Here is a 19,997-nt window from a genome sequence, read left to right as displayed (position 1 = left end):
GCTCCTTCCAGATCATCCCAGAGTCTCAAGATCTCTGTCACTGTCCCTCTCCATCCCCAGTGTAGCCTACCAGCCTTGGGCTGAGGTTACATCCTGTGTACAGGTGAGTTTTGCTTGACCTGAAAGTCATGTTTCCCCAACTGGGCAGTGTGACAATCACCACCCTCCTCTCTGGGGCTGTTGCAGGCCAGAGAATGGACTGGAAAATGGAAATGAAAAAGCCCTTAGGACAGTCACGAGGCCGAGACTGGCTACTTTATTTAGGAAATGGTCACACCCTGGGCCCTAGTGAACTGTCCTCCAGCCATAGCTGAGGTTTGCCTTCGTAAGCTATAGGGATGCAAGAGGGCCCAGAATCCCAAACCCTGTCTGCACACAGACCGCAGAACAAAACCTCTCCTAGGACCCTAAGGAGCCGGCTGTGAGTGCATGGAACCTCTTGTGTCTTGAAGCCACCGCAGGGCCTCAGCTGCCCCCAGGTGCAGACTCCCCTGCTCCCAACAGTATGGCTTGGGATGGGGCAAGAACCTCTAGCTGCAGGGTTGCTAAATCCCGAGGCCCAGCCCTGCCAGCTGTCTCAGCTGGGCCAGAAGCAAGATGTATGAAAATACTTTAATTATTTCTTTGAAACAGTTAAGAAATAAGGTTGGTTGCTTGGTTGTTTTTACAATCCCAGTAGAAAAAGAGTTCACATAAGAGCCCTGGCCCAAGGTCAGGCCCTTCCAGCCAGACTGGCCACTCAGTAGAAACGTTTGTTCCGCTCCTGGCGCTTCTGAAACACCACAGCGCCCACCACAGCACAGACAATGATGCCCAGGAGAGCACAGAGCAACAGCAGGAACACTTTCCACCCCGTCAGAGGACCACTTCGGAAATTCCCAGTGGGGTCATCCACGTTGTCTGTGGAAGAGAAAGAGGGAGGTTAACGTACAAAGCATGAAGGGGCTGCCTCATAACTGGCTTATTCCAAGAACTGGACTGACAGGAACCAGCAGAGGCACAAAGCCTTAGGGAGCCATCCGACCTGACTCACACCTAGCAGAGCAGCCCCAGGCCTGTGTCCCGTGTTTACAGTGGCAAGGGGGCAGAGTTTGGATGAAATCTATTCAGCAGAACTCTTGAGGCAGCATGTGGAAGGGCACAGGACTCCCCCACAGCTATTTAGCCTTGTGGTTCCCACGAGCCTATGGCTCAGTCTCTCCACTGAACCACAGAGGTAGAGCCAGGCATGGAGCGGAAGCTCTGGAGAAGTCACCTTCAAGTGAATGTCCCCGGCTTGCCTGCCCCTGGGGATGCAGGTGGGTCAAAGCAGATGGCATCTCTGGGAGCAGCAACCAGAGCCGACCAAATGGTGCTATGTGGAGGGATTAACTTAGCCCTACAACACTAAGACCAACCAGAATCTTTAAGATGTGCCAGAAGGATGGCTCAGGAGTTGAGAGTACATATTCATGTTCTGCTCTTCCACAGGACCGGAGTTTGAGTTCCAGCATCTATGCTGAATGGCTCACAACTGTGTAACTCCAGCTCCAGAGGACCTGATGCCTCTAGCCTTGTGGGCACCCACACTCACATGCAGAGACACACAGGAGTAGAATTAAACATAATACAAGTACAATTTTAAAAATGTGAGATGTCAAACACCAGGCCCAGGGGCCACAACTGTAATTCCTACACCCAGGGTAGAGGCAGGAGACTGAAAAGGTTAATAACATCACCCTCAGCTACACACAGTGAGTTCAGTTCAAGGCCAGCCCAGGCTTCACGAGATAGAATTCTTATTTTTAAAGAGAGATGTCATATCACATAGGACAGTGGATCCTGGCTTTTCCTAAAAAGGCAGAAAAAGAGGACATGCGCCTGGGCGGGGACAAGCCTCTTCAGGCCTGTAATTTTCAGTAGACCCAAGTGGCAGTCTATGGTTTTTAGGGGCTAGAAGGAAAGGGGCCTCTTTACTCTACCCAGAACACTCACTGTGAGGCAGAATCATGCTAATGAAGGGCCCCAGGCTAGGGTTGATAGATGAGGTGACCATCGCCTCTCTGTCTGAGCAGACCTAAGCCTCCAGTGGCTCTGACAGGTTACGAGTGACCAGGAGTGCTGGGCATGCCACACAGGGTTAGACAGCCAACTGGCTTTAGCTCAGCACAGGAAGAAGTGGACACTAGGCTCACTCACTTGCTGTGAGCCTCAAGAGTCCACACAGTGGGTCGGCATCTCATTCTTTTACTCACAAACTCACTAAAGCCAACCTGACCCAAGCTCCTGCCTCAGAGGTCAGAGCCCAGAGCACAGCCAGAGCTGTGCCCCACAGCCAGCCACAGCAGAGCAGGACAGGACCATAGGGTTCTCCCGGAGCCCAGGAGGGCAGGGCTGTACGCACACATACCTTTAGGGGACTTGAGGAAGTTGACCCCAGGTTCGATCTTGGTCCAGTCAATACTTTCCTCCTCAGGGGTACGTTCTACCATGAGCTGGAACAGCTTGATGGAGATGATGTCATGGTTGTCTACAGGGCAGAGAATGAGCCTACCTCAAGATGTGGCCCACTGCCCTACCCAAAGAAAAGCTGCTTTCTCAGCCAGAGAAGGGTCAAGTCCCCTGGGAAAGCACAGTTTTCTTCCCCGGCAGGCAGCATTTCAGGGGCCGAAATGACTCCAGAGAGAGGAGCTGGCGTGCGGTTCAATGCTAAGCATATGCTTAGCACGGATAAAGGTCTGAGTTCAAGCCCCACTTGGGGAAGTTGGGGAGAGCCCAAGAGAAGCGAGAATGGAGAGAAAAGCATGAGCTTAGATGTTCAAAGTGATCTGGCTTCGTTTCTTTGCAGAATGGAAGCAATAATGTCTACATTGAGCCATCACAACAGCCAGTCCTGAGAATGCCCACGGAGTGCGAGGGACAATGCTGAGCAGAGGATATGAACTAAAAACAGGAACCAGATAAGGGCCAGCGTGATCATTCTAGGGCTGCCTGAGAAGCCCGATACTTCCAAGAATAGGAAGCAGCCAGACGGTCTTGTCAGAGACCCACGTGCAGGCCGCAGATACACAAAGCGGCAGCCAGCAACTAAGCCTGAGACCTGAGAAGGGTGTGGTCCCACACCACTAGAGGCACAAACGGTGCTCCGACTACTCGGAGGTGAGGTGCTGGAGTCCAGCGATGACGCGGCTCCCCGCCAGCCAACTCCACATGTAAACTCAGTGAACCGATTCATCTAAAGCAAGGCTCTTTAAAGGCTGGGCTGGGGCGGGGATGACCTGGAGTGAAGAGAAGAAAGGAAGAAGCCACACAGCGGCTAGCAGCCAGGTCAGGCAGGGCCACATGACATCTGGGCATAGAGCCCCTTGAAGCCGAGGGCTGAGCCTTGAGAACCAGCTCTGGAGTTAGACTCCATTTCTTACTTATCTTGGAGAAATCCAACTCTCACATTCCCTTGATTTTAGTTATGTTAAAATGGGAAGAAACCATTACCAATCTAAGGAAATATCTGGTAGCTGGGGTATGGTGGCACATGCTTTTGATCCCAGTACTTGGAGGCAGAAGCAAGCGAGGACAGCCTGGTCTACATAGAGAATTTATGAACAGCCAAAGCTACATAGAGATCCTGTCTTAAAAACAAAACAAAACCTGGTGTGCCTGTTTGCTGCCTGGCGCTGACAACCCTCTGAATGTCATAGACACTGGTATTCTTGGGGATCCTCTCCACCCTCGAGGGGCCACTCCAAACAGCACCACCAAGAAACATCTACCTGCCACAGAGTGGCATCTGTTCCTATCAAGAACCCTCTGCAAACTAGATCAGCAGAGGCTGAGGCAGGAGAATTACCATTAGTATAAGGCCAGCATAAGCTACATAGTGAGTTGCATACCAGCCTGGGCTATGGAGTTAGAAGCTGTTTCAAAAAACCCAAACCAAACAAGACACCCTCTACAGACACGGGAATACTGTCAGATGACATTCCAGGTAACCCAGGGGACAGGAAGGAAGAAGATGGGCTGCTAATTACTGAAGGTGGGTGATGGGAACTTTAAAGGGACACCACAAAACAACAGAACTTCTGGATTACATAGCCCTGTGCTCTTCCCTGGGTAGAAAGAAGGCCTCTGGTAGAGGGACATTACAACTAAAAGAGTTCATTTACCCTGGAGTAAGAAAGCTCTGCCAGGTCGTGCACATCATAGCCCAGTTTTGGTCAGCAGGAGCTGGGCCCAGGGCTAGGACCTTTCTAAGCATCCCTAGTAGACTGAGTCACACAGACAAGGGACCATTAAGCACCATCAAGGCCTGGTGCCCCAGCTAGGACCACAGAGACTTGCAATTTGGGGAGTGGAGGGACAGGAATACAAAAACAGAAACAGTAAATTACATGGCTAATACAAGCTATGGAGCAAATAAAGCTGGGAAAAGTGATGGAGATGAGCGTGGACTAGAGAAGGGGATGGAGATGAGCGTGGACTAGAGAAGGGGATGGAGATGAGCGTGGACTAGAGAAGGGGATGGAGATGAGCGTGGACTAGAGAAGGGGACGGAGATGAGCGTGGACTAGAGAAGGGGATGGAGATGAGCGTGGACTAGAGAAGGGGATGGAGATGAGCATGGACTAGAGAAGGGGGCACAGTGTTAAAGGAGGGGACTAAGGAAGTTAACACGCAACAAGACACTAAGGAGAGATGATCAGGTCCCTAGCAGAAAGGACAGGACAGCTGAAGGTCACCCTCTGCAGAGGGAGAAGTAAGCCACATCAGTGAGGAGGTATAGGGAGTGGCCTGGCATATCAAATGGGATGGGAGCCATTACAGTTCTGAGCACAGGAGCCAGGGACAGACCATCAGGGGACCTTGCATGAAAGGAAGGGGTGGCATGTGGACGTGTCAGTGAGAGATGGTGGCTTGAATGCAGCCAGGAAAAAGAGACGGGGAGTGGGATTCGCCAAGGTGTAAGTGGTGGCATAAGACAAGGTCCAGGATGATACCAAGTGATTTCATCCCAGGCAACCAGAAAGACAGAGGTACCATTTACACCTTGATGGGCAAGGTTCAGCTGGGCAGCCGAGTGGAGACTGAGTACCTGTGTCTCTATACCGCTGGGGCTAGAAATCCATAAAACCACAACCTTATATCCAAAGTCTCCTATCACTACAGATACATGAAGAGGCCAGCTGTGCTCCAGGCCTGAGCCTTAGGCCTGTCAACATTTACCACTGAAGGTGAAATGAGGAAGACTTGGGAAAAGCGAAGGAAGGCAGGCAGGCAGGCAGGCGATTAGCTGCTGAGAACTGTGACCACCCAGGGAAGCCAGGCTGAGAACAGATCCTCTCACACACTCACCGGACAGGTCACCAGTGCCAGCAGAGGCTCCAAAGTAGTAACCAGTGGGCAGGCGCACTCCCGTGATATCGATGCAATTCTTCCACTCATTCTTGTCCTCCAAGTCAGTCATCACCTGTAGTCAGTGGGGGCAGGTCAAGCACACACTCATGCTCAAGGTGTAACCAGAGGCTCCTGGAGCCTCTCTGTGGAAGCAGCACAGGCCCAGAGGCCTCCCCACCATGCCTACTTACCGTGAGGCGGCCTCGGGAATAGCGGACCGCCAGGAAGGTATCATGGTCCCGGTTGCGGAAGTCTGCTGTGCAGCCTGCCAGCTCGGTCCAGCGTCCATCTTTGCTATGATCGTATGACAGAGAGCCATTGTTCACCATCACCGAGATGTACGGGAACACACGCTGGAACCAAGACACTGGTTACTCCATGCCTAGCTAGCCTGTGGGCACACAGCATCCCACCCCGTTCTGGTCCACAGAGGAGCAGTCCTACCTCAGTGGTCTCATCATTGGGATATGTGTCCAGGAAGATGGCTAACCCATGGAAGTTGTCTCTGCTTCCAAACACAGGCCCTGGAATAGGAGATACTTTCAGAACAGAGTCAACGTGAAGAGGACCAAAGGCAGCGTGTATAAAAGCAAGAGAGCCCAACCATGTACCTCACCCAGGAGGGAAGGAACCTTGAAGGACGAAGCGGTGAGGAAGGGGCCCAGGCCTCTCTTAGTACAGAGGACTGAAGACTGAAACCCAGCCACACCTGAGGCCAAAGCTGGAGTCGCCATGAGTTCAAGGACAGCTTTGCCTACAGAGTACCAGGTCAGCCAGGGCCATCCGAACAACAAAAGTTGAGGCCTTAACTATCAGGGGCAGCCACCAAGGCAAGTGTTAGGGTACCACCAGTGCCAGGTCTAGGACACATGGGTGGAGCTACAGGAAGAACCTTCTTAAGCTGCGAGCAGCCCATTTTCCTGGAAGGACCCCAGAGGCTGCAGTCTTGGCAGTGTTTGTGTTTCCGAATGGCCCATGAGGTTGGCTCAGCAGGTAAAGGCCTTGCTGTGCAGGCCTGATGACTTGAACTCCATCTCCAGAAAAAAACACACAAAGGTGGAAGGACAAAACTGACTTCATAGCACTGTCCTCTGATCTCCACGGGTGGTGTGGCATGTATGTGTGCACACATGCACTCACACACACGCATAAGAATATTTAAAAATATATAGCAGGCTGGCCAGGTGTGGTGGTGTATGTCTGTAGCCCTACTTGAGAGGCAGGTAGAAGAACTGCTTTCATGTTTAGGGTATCCTGGGCTAATAATGAATCTAAAAGCAGACTGGGATACATATTCAAAGTCTCTAAAACCTGAAACTAATAATAAGTTTAGGCAGAAGAATAACAAGTAGGCAGACTGGTCAACAGCATGTCAGAAGGGTGGGGTGGTACTGCAATGTAGGACTACCTGGCCCTCCTCAAGGCTCTCCTCCAGAGCTAGCACAGCAGCCTCCCAAGAGAACCTGCAGAGTGGCCACAGGCCAGCTACTTGCCATGCCCATCCCCACCCCACTCTTTGGGGCCCAGCCAGGTCCACCTCAGTGTGCACCTCCCCACCTGGTACAAGGCGGTCCCGGGTGTACCACAAGGCGATGCCATCTCCATGGAGATTCTTCTTCCCTGTGCCATGGACTTTGAAGTGGACATGCATTTCCCAGTCCTTGAGGAAACATGGCTGGAAAAGGAATAGAAAGGGCCCCTCAGCGTTACCAAGGCTTTGGAGCAAGCTGGAGGGGGACCTGGCATGCTCTACTCCACAGGCTTACTCCGTACCCCACCAAAACCAGGCATTCACTCGGGTACAGGGACCAGACAACAGTCCCTTAAGTGCTATTGGCCCCTAAATGAGGCAGGGAAGCCAAATGGTGCCTCAAGGCTCTCTGAGGCTTAGCCTCTGCCAACCAGGGCCTTTTAAGCACGCTTTCCTCAGTGCATAACCTATCCTCACCACAAGTGCCTGTGCTGGGTCTAGAGGATTGTCAGCTCCATTTAAGTCACATTTTTTTTTCATTTGTTTGGTTTTTCGAGACAGGGTTTCTCTGTGTAGCTTTGCACCTTTCCTGGATCTCACTCTATAGACCAGGCTGGCCTCCAACTCACAGAGATCTGCCTGGCTCTGCCCCCTGAGTGCTGGGATTAAAGATGCACGCCACCACCACCTGGCTTAAGTCACATATTTTAAATGAAAAAACAAAACAAAACAAAAAACATTGAGGTAAAAAAACTTGTTCATAGCAGATGAAAAAGTGGTCTTGATTCATAACCAAGTTTGACTGAAACTTTGGCAGGCATTTAATGTAAATGAAACCTAATCCTTTCTACAGCCCTCAGCTTCTCTTGTAAAAACCTTCTAAAACAGCTGGACCATTGCTTCCAGAACTCACACCCAGGTCTGGCTAAAAAAAAAGCCCAATTCCTGGCCAGAAAGCCTCAGACAAACCCAGCCCTGACTGAATGAGGTAGCAGTGCTATGGCTGGGCATCAGAGGAAGCAGGTGCTCCCAGCAGCAGAGCTCACCAAGTGTACAGCCAGTCCTACCCACCCTGGGGGAAACTTCCTGGCCTTGCTAACCTCTGGGGCTCCTTGGGGAAAACTGAGGTGTCAGCACACACTTTGACAGAGACAGGTGAGTGAGCAGTGACTGAGGACTCAATCGGAAGCTGGGCCTGGTAACAAGCATGCCCACAATCCCAGAAACATTCCAGTTTTAGGCTAGCCTGAGCTATATAGCTTGCCTCGTCACAAAGTGACTCATTTAGAAAAATAAACTGAAACGACATTGCCCCATCATGATGGCAGCACACAAGAGGTCGTTAACATCCAGTGCAGATGAAGAGAGACTCGGTTAGTGGCGGGTTTCAAGCTGCCCCCCCCCTTTCTTTTTAACGATTTATTTTAACTATACTTTTTTCCTGTTCATTGTGGGGTGTGTGTGTGTGTGTGTGTGTTTGAGACAGGGCCTTGTTAAGTATCCATGGCTGGCCTCAATCTCAAAGCAATCCTCCTGCCACAGCCACCTGAGTGCTGGGATTGCAGGCATGTGCCACCACACCCCACTCAATCTGACGCAGCTCTTTTAACAATGCCAATCTCAAGCGTACTCAGACTTGGATACCACAGACACTGGTAGCTAAGGCCTGGTGTGCTGGCAAGACAGACAAGCAGGCAAACAGCAGAGGAGGAAGGCCCAATGACGGGCAACTCTGAGGGTGACCCCTTCACAATGACCCCAGGTCACTGTTCTGGCTAGTGTTACGTCAACTTGACGCAAGCTAGAATGATTTGGGAAGAAGAAATCTCAATTGAGAAAATGCCCTGCCCCCACACTGACCTATGAGCAAGCCTTGGTGTATTTTCTTGATTGATGACTGATGTGGGAGAGCCCCTCCATGGCCTCTGCATCAGCTCCTGGCCTCCCTCAGGGATGGATTTACAAGCTGTACGGTGAAATAAAGCCTTTGCTCTGCTTGGAGCTCTCAGTCATGGTGTTCATCACATCAATGGTAGCCCTGACCGAGACAGCAACCTCCCTCTACTTCTAACTCAGCCTGAGCTTACTTATCAGGTGGGCTGGCTGAAAGGAGACGGTGCCAGAACCAGCACAAGCACCTCTAACATCGTCACAATCCTGTCCATGTCAGGTGCATAACAACTCAAATGCCATGATGGCGGACAGCAGCCATGTCAACTTCCAAAAGGAACCACAAGGAGTGAAAAGGGGTTGTGTGTCTGACGTCCAGAAGATATTCACTCCCACAACATGACTATCTTTCCCTTCCAACTCTTCCACCCATCCCAACTTAGATCTTTTACCCTGTATTCATAATCTCCTGATCTTCAAGGTTGAGAAGTTGATTTTCAAGTTTATCTCCCACTTCTATTCTTGGTCATGAATAAAAATCTGTCCAACTATTCAATTAGAGGTGATCCTGTTACTCTTTGCACAGTTCCCAAAGGGAAAAAGGACTCGGTTTGGGAACAACAACAACAAAAAAGACCAAAGAACTTGATAGCAGAATGAAACATACTACTCCTGTAACCAGGCAAATGTCTATTCAAAAATCAGAATACACTATGTCCCAACACAGGCAATGTGGCTAGTGCATTGATTCATCAGCTTCATATATCAGAAGGCACTGGGGACTCAGCTTGGCCCTAGAGCATGGAACTAGCAAGGACCTGCATCACAGTGCACAGCAGCATGGGCTTCCCCAACTCTGGAATTTCTCTGGTCTGGGCACAGTCATGAATTCTGGAAGAGGCAGCTAAGAGATAACAGCCAGCTCTGAAAGACAGAAGGACAAGGAACTCAATCCAAGGCCTGCTGCGGGAGATGGAGGCCTTGTCCCAGTTGGGTCTGAAGTCTAGAAGTACACTAGAAGGGCCCACCCAGGGAGGGACTCGGCTCTACATGAGTCCTCTTCATCCCTGTAATTGGAGCTAAGCAACTCTGCCAGTCCTCAACTTCCTTCTACAAACGTTTTTGTCAGCAGAGATGACAGGTAACTAGGCACCAAAGAGACAGGACAAATGAAGACTCAGGAAGCAGAGAACTCCAGACTGCTCCCAGTGACTACGTCCAAGGCGCTAAGAGACAGACACGGGAACTCAGCAGGTTAGTGCTGTTCTTAAACTCACACTAAGAAACAAAGTTCAGAACATATGATAACATAATGGACAAACTTAACAACAGGGGAAGAGATAATTAATATATACAAGGTTACTCGGAAGAAATAACCAAGAATGGGGGTGGTGGTGGTTAAGAATTGAGTAAGTTCCCAGAGGAAAGGGCACAAATAATTCAATTTCCAAATGAGACACAAGAGACTGGAGCAAAGCAGCAGAGATTTGTGACTGCCACAAACTTAACAGTCCCACAACCAAAGGAGACTGACAGACAGTAACGAGACGAGGCTCTCTTCTGGATACAAATGAGTGTACTTCCCAATGCAAGCGTGGTCTGATGAGAGCTAGGGTAGCTTACTGGTGGAGTGCTTGCCTAGAACCCATCTCAAAACTATGAACCCACACAGAAAGTTGAGCTCTCCAAGGACTCCTGGGAGTGGGTACTGGCCATTCCTAGTTTTGCTGTGAGCTCTCCCACACACCCCAACGTGACGCCATTTGTTGCTGCGAGCCGCAAAAATATGAAGTAGGAATTCGACTGACAATGGCAAAAACTAATACCCAGAAGAGCAGGGCTCTTCCAGAGGATAAAGCCAAGCCTCAAAGAGTCTTGGTGATATTGGCTGTTGAATGTATCAGCTGTTGCCTGCAGTGAATTTCCTGTGTGCTATTGTAGCTTTCCCATTTGATTCTTTTCCCAAGAACTTCCAACAGTGTGGTTGATCATTCATTGGGCACAACTTCCCCTACACAATTGGAATAGTTGGATAACATCCCCCAACTGTGCTGACAGCAGGCACACAGGCAAGACCCCTAATTTCAGGCCTTTCTGAAATTGTTGTCATTAGCAACATCTGACCAGGACCTTCTCTGGACAAAAGTATTTTATCTGAGTTACTTCCCAGACCTCCTAGGACAGACTTCAGGTAGATAAACATTCAGGTTATCTGTTAGCTCCTGAGAGAAGGTAAAAATTTACACTGAGACAACTGCCCAGGCCAGGTGGATATGTTAATTAAGCTTAACCCTCCTTTATCCAGTGTTATCTCTAGCTCTAAAGAACTCCCTTTACCTGTTATGAATCATCTTTTTTGGAGATTTGTCTACACTGGTCTCATAACTTCGTGTAAGTTCTAGAAGTCAAAGTGAGCCCTTGAGGCATGCATTAACAATTGTGGCCAGCATCCGGCTGGAATTCATTAGCATGGAAAAGTGCAGCGCTAAGGATGAGGTGAGCAGACTGGGCAAATGACCCAACATAACTCAATATCCAGAAACGACTGGGAGAAGGGGTTGAAACGCTATAAAGAAAAGCATCAATTTTATTAAATCTCTTATGTATACTGACCACCCCCAATGGCGAACTGCCAGGAACAGGGGCCTGAGCACTGGGTGCTCAGACTCCACTCACATGGGCCTCAGGCCGTTTCCCAGTCTGGAGGCCACCATCTACTCAAGTTAACTTTTATTAAACGCTTTCTGTGTGCAGAAAAAAAAAAGAACAACAACAACAAGAACAACAACAACAACAACTCTCTTTAACAATTAACTCAGAACAAAAGGGCTTTTACACACCAGGTACATCAAGCTGTGATGCAGGTTGTCTAGCTACCAAGTACACTTGCCCCACTCTGCCAGAAAAGCCGAGATAAGCTTGGACAGATATGGTGCCAAAGGAAAACAAAGGCAGTTTTATTTTCACTCACAACTTAGTGACTTATAGAATCCTAACATTTTACCTAACCACTTCTAAGAATACAGTTTGAGCACATAAATTCCCTTTTCGATCTATTAACTGAATTTAGCCCTTAGTTAATTCATTCCCCATTAGCCACTTCCCTTTTGGGTTGCAGATGACAGCTGACAATTACTGCTCTTTGTGTGGATCTTATCACCTCCCTGTTTGACCCTGAGGGAATTTAAGCCATGTGACCTTGCTTTGGCCAGAGTATTGCTGCTTGCACGGGTATATAACTGTAGACCTCAGAGTTGGAAAGAACTAAGGTGGAGAACTGAGCCGGGGCAGGACTAAGATGGGAGAACCAAGATAGAACATAAAGAGAACAGCAAAGAAGTGTCGAGAGAATCGGGCAAGAAAGGAGCTGAGGATGAGAACAGAATAGAAGCTATGTAGAGAGAACTGCCTCAGAAGAATAACGTGAATGGACTAAAGAGGTTCGTGTATGCAGATTCATCCAACATCCCTCAGATAAAATTCGCCACTGGTAGCATCTCTTCTGGAGCTCTGGGAAAAGACTGTAAGGGGCTAGACCTCAATAGTCTTTGTTAATTTGTGTTGTTTCTGTTTGTTTATTTTTTTAAGGTGTACTTCATTATTCTTAATTATTGTATGTGCATAGGTAAGTGCATGCACAAGTGAGTGCAGGTGCCTGTGGAGGTCAGAGGCTTTAGACCACCTTGGCAGCTGTGTTCTGCCCAATGTCACTGGGAATCTAACTCAGACCTTCTGCAAGAGCAAAGCATGCTCTTAACCACTAAGCCATCTCTCCAGCCTGTTTTCTGTTAGTTTTAAGACAACACAAAGTCACACAAAGCTCAGGAGGCCCTGAAGTCCTGATCTCCCTACCTCCAACTCCCAAGTCCTATTACAGCATGCCCACTTCATAATGCCTTCTGCCTTGAGGTAATGTACCCGGGGAAGCCCTCACCAGAGCCAGTACCACGCTATCTGGGTTTTGACTCCAAACTGTAACTCTTTCTTTCTGAAAGGTATCCCTCCTTGGATACTTCATTACAGTAGCATAAAAGAGAACAGATTAACCCACCTGCAGGGGAGGGGCAGCAATTTTAACACAAGCAGGGGTTTAAAAACCAGTAACAGACCACCTTCAAAGGAGCTAACAATTAGCAAAAGACAATCCGCACTCAAGAAATGAAACAAAAAGGCAGCCGGCCGAAGAGCCTACATTCAGCAAATGTACTCAGAAAAAAGGTGAAATTAAGACAATTTCAGACAAACAAACAAACAATTAAAATAATCAATTACCAGCAGCCCTCTCTCACACTTTCATTCTTCGTGGGGAAGGAAAATGATCCGGATCCACGTGGGAGTCAGAGGTTCAGGAAGGAAGAACGGCGGCAAACCCAGTCAGTTCGGAGACTGAACACATAGCAGTACCTGACTGCTTAGTGTCGCACGGCTCACACCACCAGGGACTGAAATAAAGGCTGGGAAGAGGACAAAGTGTCCTAAGGTCCTGGCACTGTCCAGGAAGAAAGGGGAAGTATAAAACTACACAATCTCCTTAAGACTCTGGTAAACGTGGATGTGGCATGCGCGCGTGCGTGCGTGCGTGCGTGCGTGCGTGCGTGTGTGTGTGTGTGTGTGTGTGTTTGGTAAAGGCTGTTTTTGGAGTGTCACAGACAAAAGCCAGGTTGTGTGCACCTCCAGCCTTGTCATTATAAAACAGGGTCTTGCTCTTAGCTCAGGCGGGCCTTGAGCTGGCAGACTTCCCACTTCTGCCTCAGAGGTGCTCAGACATCGGCACACTTGTCATCTCGTATAACCATGCAAGTGATGAAAGAGCAGTGGTCGCTCCTCCAAGGACCTCGGCTCAGGTCCCAGCACTCAGGTTCACAACTGCCTCTAACTCTAGTTCCAGGGGATCCGAGAGGACCTTCTAGCCTTCACAGGCACCCGCACACACTTGCACACACACAGAAGCACAAATGTAAACATAAATAATAAGAATAAAAACCCTGAGAAACAAGCAAATGACTTCCAGACTAATAAAAGAGGAAGAATGAGTAAGAAATGCTCAACTCAAGCTGTCAAGACCAGAGAGAAGAGGACAGGAAGAGACAGAAGGAAAACAGTAAGAGAGAAGGCTAACCCTAACATGTCAGCCATCATATCTCATGTAAATGGAAGAGATATGAGGCGAAACCCCAATCTAAGCTCTGTGCTGCTTCATTCCTTCCAGCATGTACTGTTGCAGTGCGGGATTGACCCCGGGTGTCAGACGCCCTTTTCGTCCCTAAACTCTTAGCAGAACTCACTAGCCCTGCCGTTCTCGTCTCTAACCTTTATTTACTATTATTTGTGGAGAAAACACAACCTGAGTGTGTAGGCTGGAGGACAACTTGTGGGAGTCGGTTCCTCCTTCCTCTGTGGGTTCTGGGGTCCAACCCGGGGTGTCAGGTCTGAGCAGCAGGCACCTTCATCTGCTGAGCCATCTCCTCAGTCCTTTGTTTTATTTCGGAGATGAGGGCTTACTAATTGCTCTGGCTGGCCTTGAACTCACTCTGTAGCTCAGGTAAGCCTTGAACTTGTGATCCTCCTGCCTCAGCCTAAATAGCTGGGATTATAGGGTTAGGATGTGCCACCAGACTCAGCTTTTTAATTTATTTATTTTCCAATTGCATGTGAATCTACAATATCTCAAAATAAAAATCTTGGCTGGGAATGGCAAGTCACACTTGTAATCCTAATACTCAGAAGTCAAAGGCAGAAAGATTTAGCAAACTGGCTTCAAGCTTGCTATAGATGGAAAAAAAAAAAAAAAGGAAGAAATTAAATGAAAACCTTTTGGGTATCAAAAAACAATAACATTAGAATTAAAAAAAAAAAAAAAAAAAAGTCCAGGGATAGAAATCCTTGACCATGGCACAATCAAAACTAGATATCAATAATTTAAATGTATCAAACTACCAAAATAGCACACATGCATTTGAAAAATTTTTTTTTTAATTTTCTCATGTAGAAGAGGCAGCTCAGAATCTCTCTCAATGGTTTCTTTGCTGCTTGTGGTGGTTTGAATAAGAACAGCCCGCATAAGCTCATATAGTTAAATAGGTGGTCACCAAGGGAGTGGCACTACTTGAGGGATTAGGAGGTGTGGCTTTGTTGGAGCAGGTGTGGCCTTACTGGAGGAAGTGTGTCACTGGAGGTGGGCTCTGGCGTTTCAAAAACCCAAGCTAGTCCCAGTCTCTCTCTTCCTGCTGCCTGCAGATCCAGATGTAGAACTCGAAGCTACTCTCCAGCACCATGCCTGGATCTCCCTCTGTAGACCAGGCTGGCCTTGAACTCACAGAGCTCCACCTGGCTCTCCCTCCCAAGTGCTGGAATTAAAGGCGTGTGCCACCACCACCCGGCAAGGGCACAGTTCTTATCCCATGAGTTCACAGAAGTCCTAATGCTTGTTACCACACCAGAACAAGGAAACCAGAATAACCTTGAAGAAACAAATCATTTTTAAGTTAGAAAGCTTCTACAGCTCTGCTTGAACAAAACAGAAAGCAGATGCAACTGATCAGCTTAGAAATCATTACAGTGATGTTTGCCTGTAGTCCTAGATACATGGAAGGCTGAGACAAGAGAATCACTTGAGACCGAAGAGTTCAAGGCCAACCAGGGAAAAAGAGCAAGACTCCATTTCACAAAATAACAAAGTAAAAAGCCAGGTGTGGGGGGCTGGAGAGATGGCTCAGAGGTTAAGAGCACTGGCTGCTCTTCCAGAGGTCCTGAGTTCAATTCCCAGCAACCACATGGTGGCTCACAACCATCTGTAATGAGATCTGGTGCCCTCTTCTGGCCTGCAGACATACATGCAGGCAGAACAATGTATACATAATAAATAAATAAAATCTTTAAAAAAAAAAAAAAAAAAAAAAAAAAGCCAGGTGTGGTGTGTCACCCTGCCATACTACAATTCCCACTGGTCTAGAAAGTAAACATTTTCTCAGAATTTGTACACAGGAATTTCTATTTTATAAGAGCTATTTTAGAGTTCTATGAAGTTGAGGTAAGAGGTGGCTCAGTGCATAAAGTGCTGTGCTGCTGCACCAGCATGAGGACCTGAGTGGGTCCCCCATGCCCACATAAAAGGCAGATACAGGGGCATCCAGAGCTGTGGAGACTGTAATAGGCAGTTCTGGGGTCTGGCTGGCCAGTCAGTCTGGCTGAAATGGCAAGTTCCAGGTTCAGTTAGAGACCCCTGTCTCAAAAAGTAAGGTGATAGGCAGGGCATGGTGGCACATGCCTTTAATCCCAGCACTTGGGAGGTAGAGACAGAGACAGATAGATCTCTGAGTTTGAGGCCAGCCTAGTCTACATAGTGAGTTCCAGGACAGCCTGGCTACACAGAGAGACCCTGTCCAGTCTGACATGGTGGCATGCACGTATACTGCCAGTGCTGGGAAGGAGACGGATCCATTAGGCTCACCAGCCAGATAGCAAGCTCCAAGACCACAGTGAGAGACTGGCCCCTGAGAAACAGCCGAGTTGCCCTCTGGCCTCCTCATGCATACACACGCACACAGCTGCACCAACACACACCCCTGATGTGCTCTAGCGCATCATGTTTTTGAGAGAGGGTCTGGCCATGTAATTGTGGCTAGCAGGGAACTTCCTAAGTAGATTAGGCTGGTCTTGAACTCAGTCAGACATCCATCTGCCTGCCTCTGCCTCCCGGGTTCTGGGATTAAAGGTGCACACTACCACACCCGTCAACTTTTTTTAATCTATGTGCATGTACAGATGCCTAAAAATGCCAGAAGAGGGTGTTGAACACGCTGGAGCTAGAGATTCAGGCAGTTTTGAGCCACTTGATGTGGGTACGGACATTCAGACACACAGACACAAACTCTCTGTCCTCTGCCAGGGCAGTAAGTGCTCTTAACTGCTAAGCCATCTCTCTAGCCCGTTCACTTTATTTTTAAAGAAAGTCCCTCTAAACCTGGAGCCCACAGATCTGGTTAAACTGGCTGGCCAGCAAGTTCCAGAATCCTCTTGTCTCTGCCCCCATAGAGCTAAATTACAGCCAGCCAGGCACCAGGCTTTTTACATAAGTGCTGCGGACCTGAACTTGGGTCTTCAGGCTTGTTCTGCAAACACTATGCCCACTCACCGACCTCCCCAGCCTCAGTATCAACTTTTAAAAAGAGGAAGGGGATATAGAATTTTGGCCTGGCACACTGACAACAAAAAGCAAGCTTAAAGGCCACTGCGGCCTTCACACAAGACCCTCTAGTGCAAGCCAAGTGGCCCCCTCAGCCTCCCATGTTCTGTGCTCAGACATCAGGCACTTGGAAGTTCTATTCTCCTCCGAGCCACATGACAGCTCAGAGGCAGAGAGTACTGGGTCAGTGTTGCTCATCCAGTGCCTCTCCCACATGGAATACAAGTGAAAGAGATTCAAAACAAAACAGAACTGCAGTTCTGTGAGGAGACATTAAATAGGAACTTCTAAGAGTTCCAAACAATGTCTTTCCAGAAGTATAAATGAGCTGCAAACATTTAAAAACAGTCAGCAGGGTCCAGCAGCAAAAGTCCTGGAGCTGAACAAGGGAAGGCTGCAATGTACCCAAAGGAAGCGCAGGATGTTCTTGGTCCTCTGACATAACCACTGACTACGCTAACCATCAGCCACTTACAAGCTCCTTACAAGATCACTACCTTGGATGTGTCTGCTCCTTGTGGATAAACCTAATTCCTAAGAGTTCTACTAATATGTTTACCTTGCTTTTTACAAAACAAGACTTAATGATATATTAAACCGATTTCTATGAAAAAGACAAGGCTACATTACCACCTAAAGAAGTAGTATCCAAGCTATACATGTACTTCAGTGGTGACATGCTTGCCTTGCCTGGCATACATAAGAACCAGGGTTCAGGGGGCTGGAGAGATGGCTCAGAGGTTAAGAACACCGACTGCTCTTCCAGAGGTCCTGAGTTCAATTCCCAGCACCCACATGGTGGCTCACAACCATCTGTAACGAGATCTGGTGCCCTCTTCTGTATAAATAAATAAATCTTAAAAAAAAAGAACCAGGGTTCAATCTACAGCACCACAAAATAAAAAAGAACAAAAAAAGTATTTGAAAAGCCTTAGACAGAATAATGATGTGACGACTGTGATTTGGGGTGACGGGGATGGTGGTTTGAGATAATTAATCAACTACTCCGAGTATGTGGCATTTGAACCCGGACTTAACAGATGAGAAGTAACCAAGGAGCAGTCACGAATAACCAGGAGGCATTGTCCCAGACAGAGTGAACAAGTGCAAAGGTCCTGAGGGGAAGAAGGCAGCCAGATAGGCCGGAACAAACTGACAGAACGACTGGAGATGCCAGTCCCCAGGGGACAGACTGTGCGGGCATAATGTAGTTTTCCATTCAAGAAAGGCCTCAGGCTCTGAAGATCGCAGCCAAAGCTGAATGGAGAAAAGTATCCACAGATGCCCCTAGCAGCAGTGTGGAGGCACAAGGCAGAAAGAGGGGAGGTGCTGACGGAACCAGCAAATGAGGCCACACAAGGACAGTGGAGTCTTCCGGAACTAAATGACAAAATCAGCCAGAAGGGCTAAGAGCACAGAGATGGGAAAACTAGGACACTGGCCAATAGTGTGGGTGGAGAGAAGGTTAGATCAGGCAGGCTGGGGAGAAGCAGGTTTCTTTTCAAGCCATGCCTATCCCCAAATTATTCCCTTTCTCAACCTATCCTTCCTCCGTGTAGACACCGCACAGCTTTGCTCCCACACCACAAGACAATAGCATCTCAGGCTCCTGACCTCCAAGGCAAAGGCCACGGTAAGTCGGTGGAGATATAACTGCTGACAAGCCTCAGCCAAGCACAGGAATTAGCCTAAGTATGTCAAAGGGGTTCTCCCACTGCCAGAGGCATCAGGTGTATCCAATGAATTGCTGAGGGTGGAGATCAGAAAGGTCAGCTGAAACACTATTTATGCCGTTCACTGGCTATACTGCCTCTCTACATAAAAGGCATCAAATCCATCTATTCCAAAAGCCTTGTTGGAGAATTAAATCTAACAAGGTGTGGCAAGGTCAGTACCCAACACACAGCAAAATACTCAATAAGGATACAGTTTTATCCTTCCCACGATTAAGTGGGTTCAATTGAGTCTTAACAACTCCACTCATTTCTTGTTAAGTGACTTAAGTCATTAAAATGGGGACATCATTACTTACCTTGCATGGCTTCTGAAGAAATTAAGGGTGAAAAGTGTTCAGTGTCACGCACAGCTTCCGACACACAGTAACTACACGATATGGGTTCTCTCTTACTACTTGTGCGACCAGGACAGAAAATTGGCAGGACAAAAAAGGCGCATGTGCCGGGCGGTGGTGGCGCACGCCTTTAATCCCAGCACTTGGGAGGCAGAGCCAGGCGGATCTCTGTGAGTTCGAGGCCAGCCTGGGCTACCAAGTGAGTCCCAGGAAAGGCGCAAAGCTACACAGAGAAACCCTGTCTCGAAAAACAAAAAAAACAAAAAAAAAAAAAAAAAAAAAAAAAAAAAAAGGCGCATGTGTATAAACTAAGCTTGGCTGCTGAGGCAGAAATTACTGGATCACTGGTGTCTAGCCTCTTGGGAAATACTCACCTGGTGGTTCCAAATCGAGCCCTCTTTGCTGCGCTCGTCAGGGGTCAGACGCACATATTGGCTGGTAAGCATGGTGCTGCCTTGGAAGTCCCAGAGCGGCATGGAACTGGAACCGACCCCTGTGGACAGAGACTGACATCGACAGGTGCCCAAAATGCCATGCCAGAAATCTACAGAGCTGCTCTGCTCAACAAAAATGGCATGCCCTCCTCCAACCAACTCCAGGGCCGCGTCCTCAGCCTTCACTTATCCCTGCTGCGGGCCTCACCTTGGTAGGGCTTGATGAGCGAGTGCTCCCGCTTAAGGTGTTCACTGTTGCCGTCGGTTATATCCGCAGCCACCGGCCCCAGCAACAGAAGAAAATGTAGAAGTGTAGCGGGGCCTGGGCCGGGGCCAGGAAGCCCAGGCCTCCCTGGGCACCGCTGACCCCAGCCCCAGCCCCGGCCCCAGCGCCAAAGCCAGTCCTCGGCCGCCATTCTCCTTTTCTCTCGGCCACTTCCGCCCTAAGACTTCCGCCTTCCGGGTGTCTTTGCTAATGGTCTCCGGCCGGAAGCCCTCCAAACGAGTATCACCGGAGACTTAAGAAGGAAAGCCTCGCAGTCAGCGGGATGGCAGCCTTATTGGCTGAGCAACCTC

The 19,997-nt window shown here is 48.7% G+C and overlaps 1 protein-coding gene across 1 annotated transcript; it reads right to left on the bottom strand.

Annotated features, from left to right (window-relative positions):
• Positions 1-228: 228 nt before the first annotated feature.
• Positions 229-19,951, bottom strand: Lman2 (lectin, mannose binding 2). Its single transcript, XM_052728467.1, has 8 exons — positions 19,630-19,951; positions 19,362-19,480; positions 6,928-7,045; positions 5,815-5,894; positions 5,562-5,723; positions 5,329-5,443; positions 2,390-2,509; positions 229-900 (listed from the first exon to the last, which is right to left on the bottom strand). The coding sequence occupies exons 1-8, from the start codon at positions 19,835-19,837 to the stop codon at positions 740-742; spliced, it is 1,083 nt and encodes a 360-aa protein (XP_052584427.1). The 5' UTR covers positions 19,838-19,951; the 3' UTR covers positions 229-739.
• Positions 19,952-19,997: the final 46 nt, after the last annotated feature.

The sequence above is a fragment of the Peromyscus californicus genome, unplaced genomic scaffold (assembly GCF_007827085.1).
Source record: "Peromyscus californicus insignis strain IS unplaced genomic scaffold, ASM782708v3 Scaffold_8__1_contigs__length_139910024, whole genome shotgun sequence".
NCBI classification, from domain to species: domain Eukaryota; kingdom Metazoa; phylum Chordata; class Mammalia; order Rodentia; family Cricetidae; genus Peromyscus; species Peromyscus californicus.
This window is presented reverse-complemented; position numbering and strand designations above follow the sequence as displayed.

Coding starts and splice junctions, on each gene's coding strand:
- Lman2 (XM_052728467.1), bottom strand. CDS start 19,837: ATGGCGGCCGAGGACTGGCTTTGGCGCTGGGGCCGGGGCTGGGGCTGG. Junction 5,895..6,927: donor CCGGGACCGCCTTGTACCAG/GTGGGGAGGTGC, acceptor CTCCTATTCCAG/GGCCTGTGTTTGGAAGCAGA. Junction 901..2,389: donor CTTCCTCAAGTCCCCTAAAG/GTATGTGTGCGT, acceptor TCTCTTCCACAG/ACAACGTGGATGACCCCACT.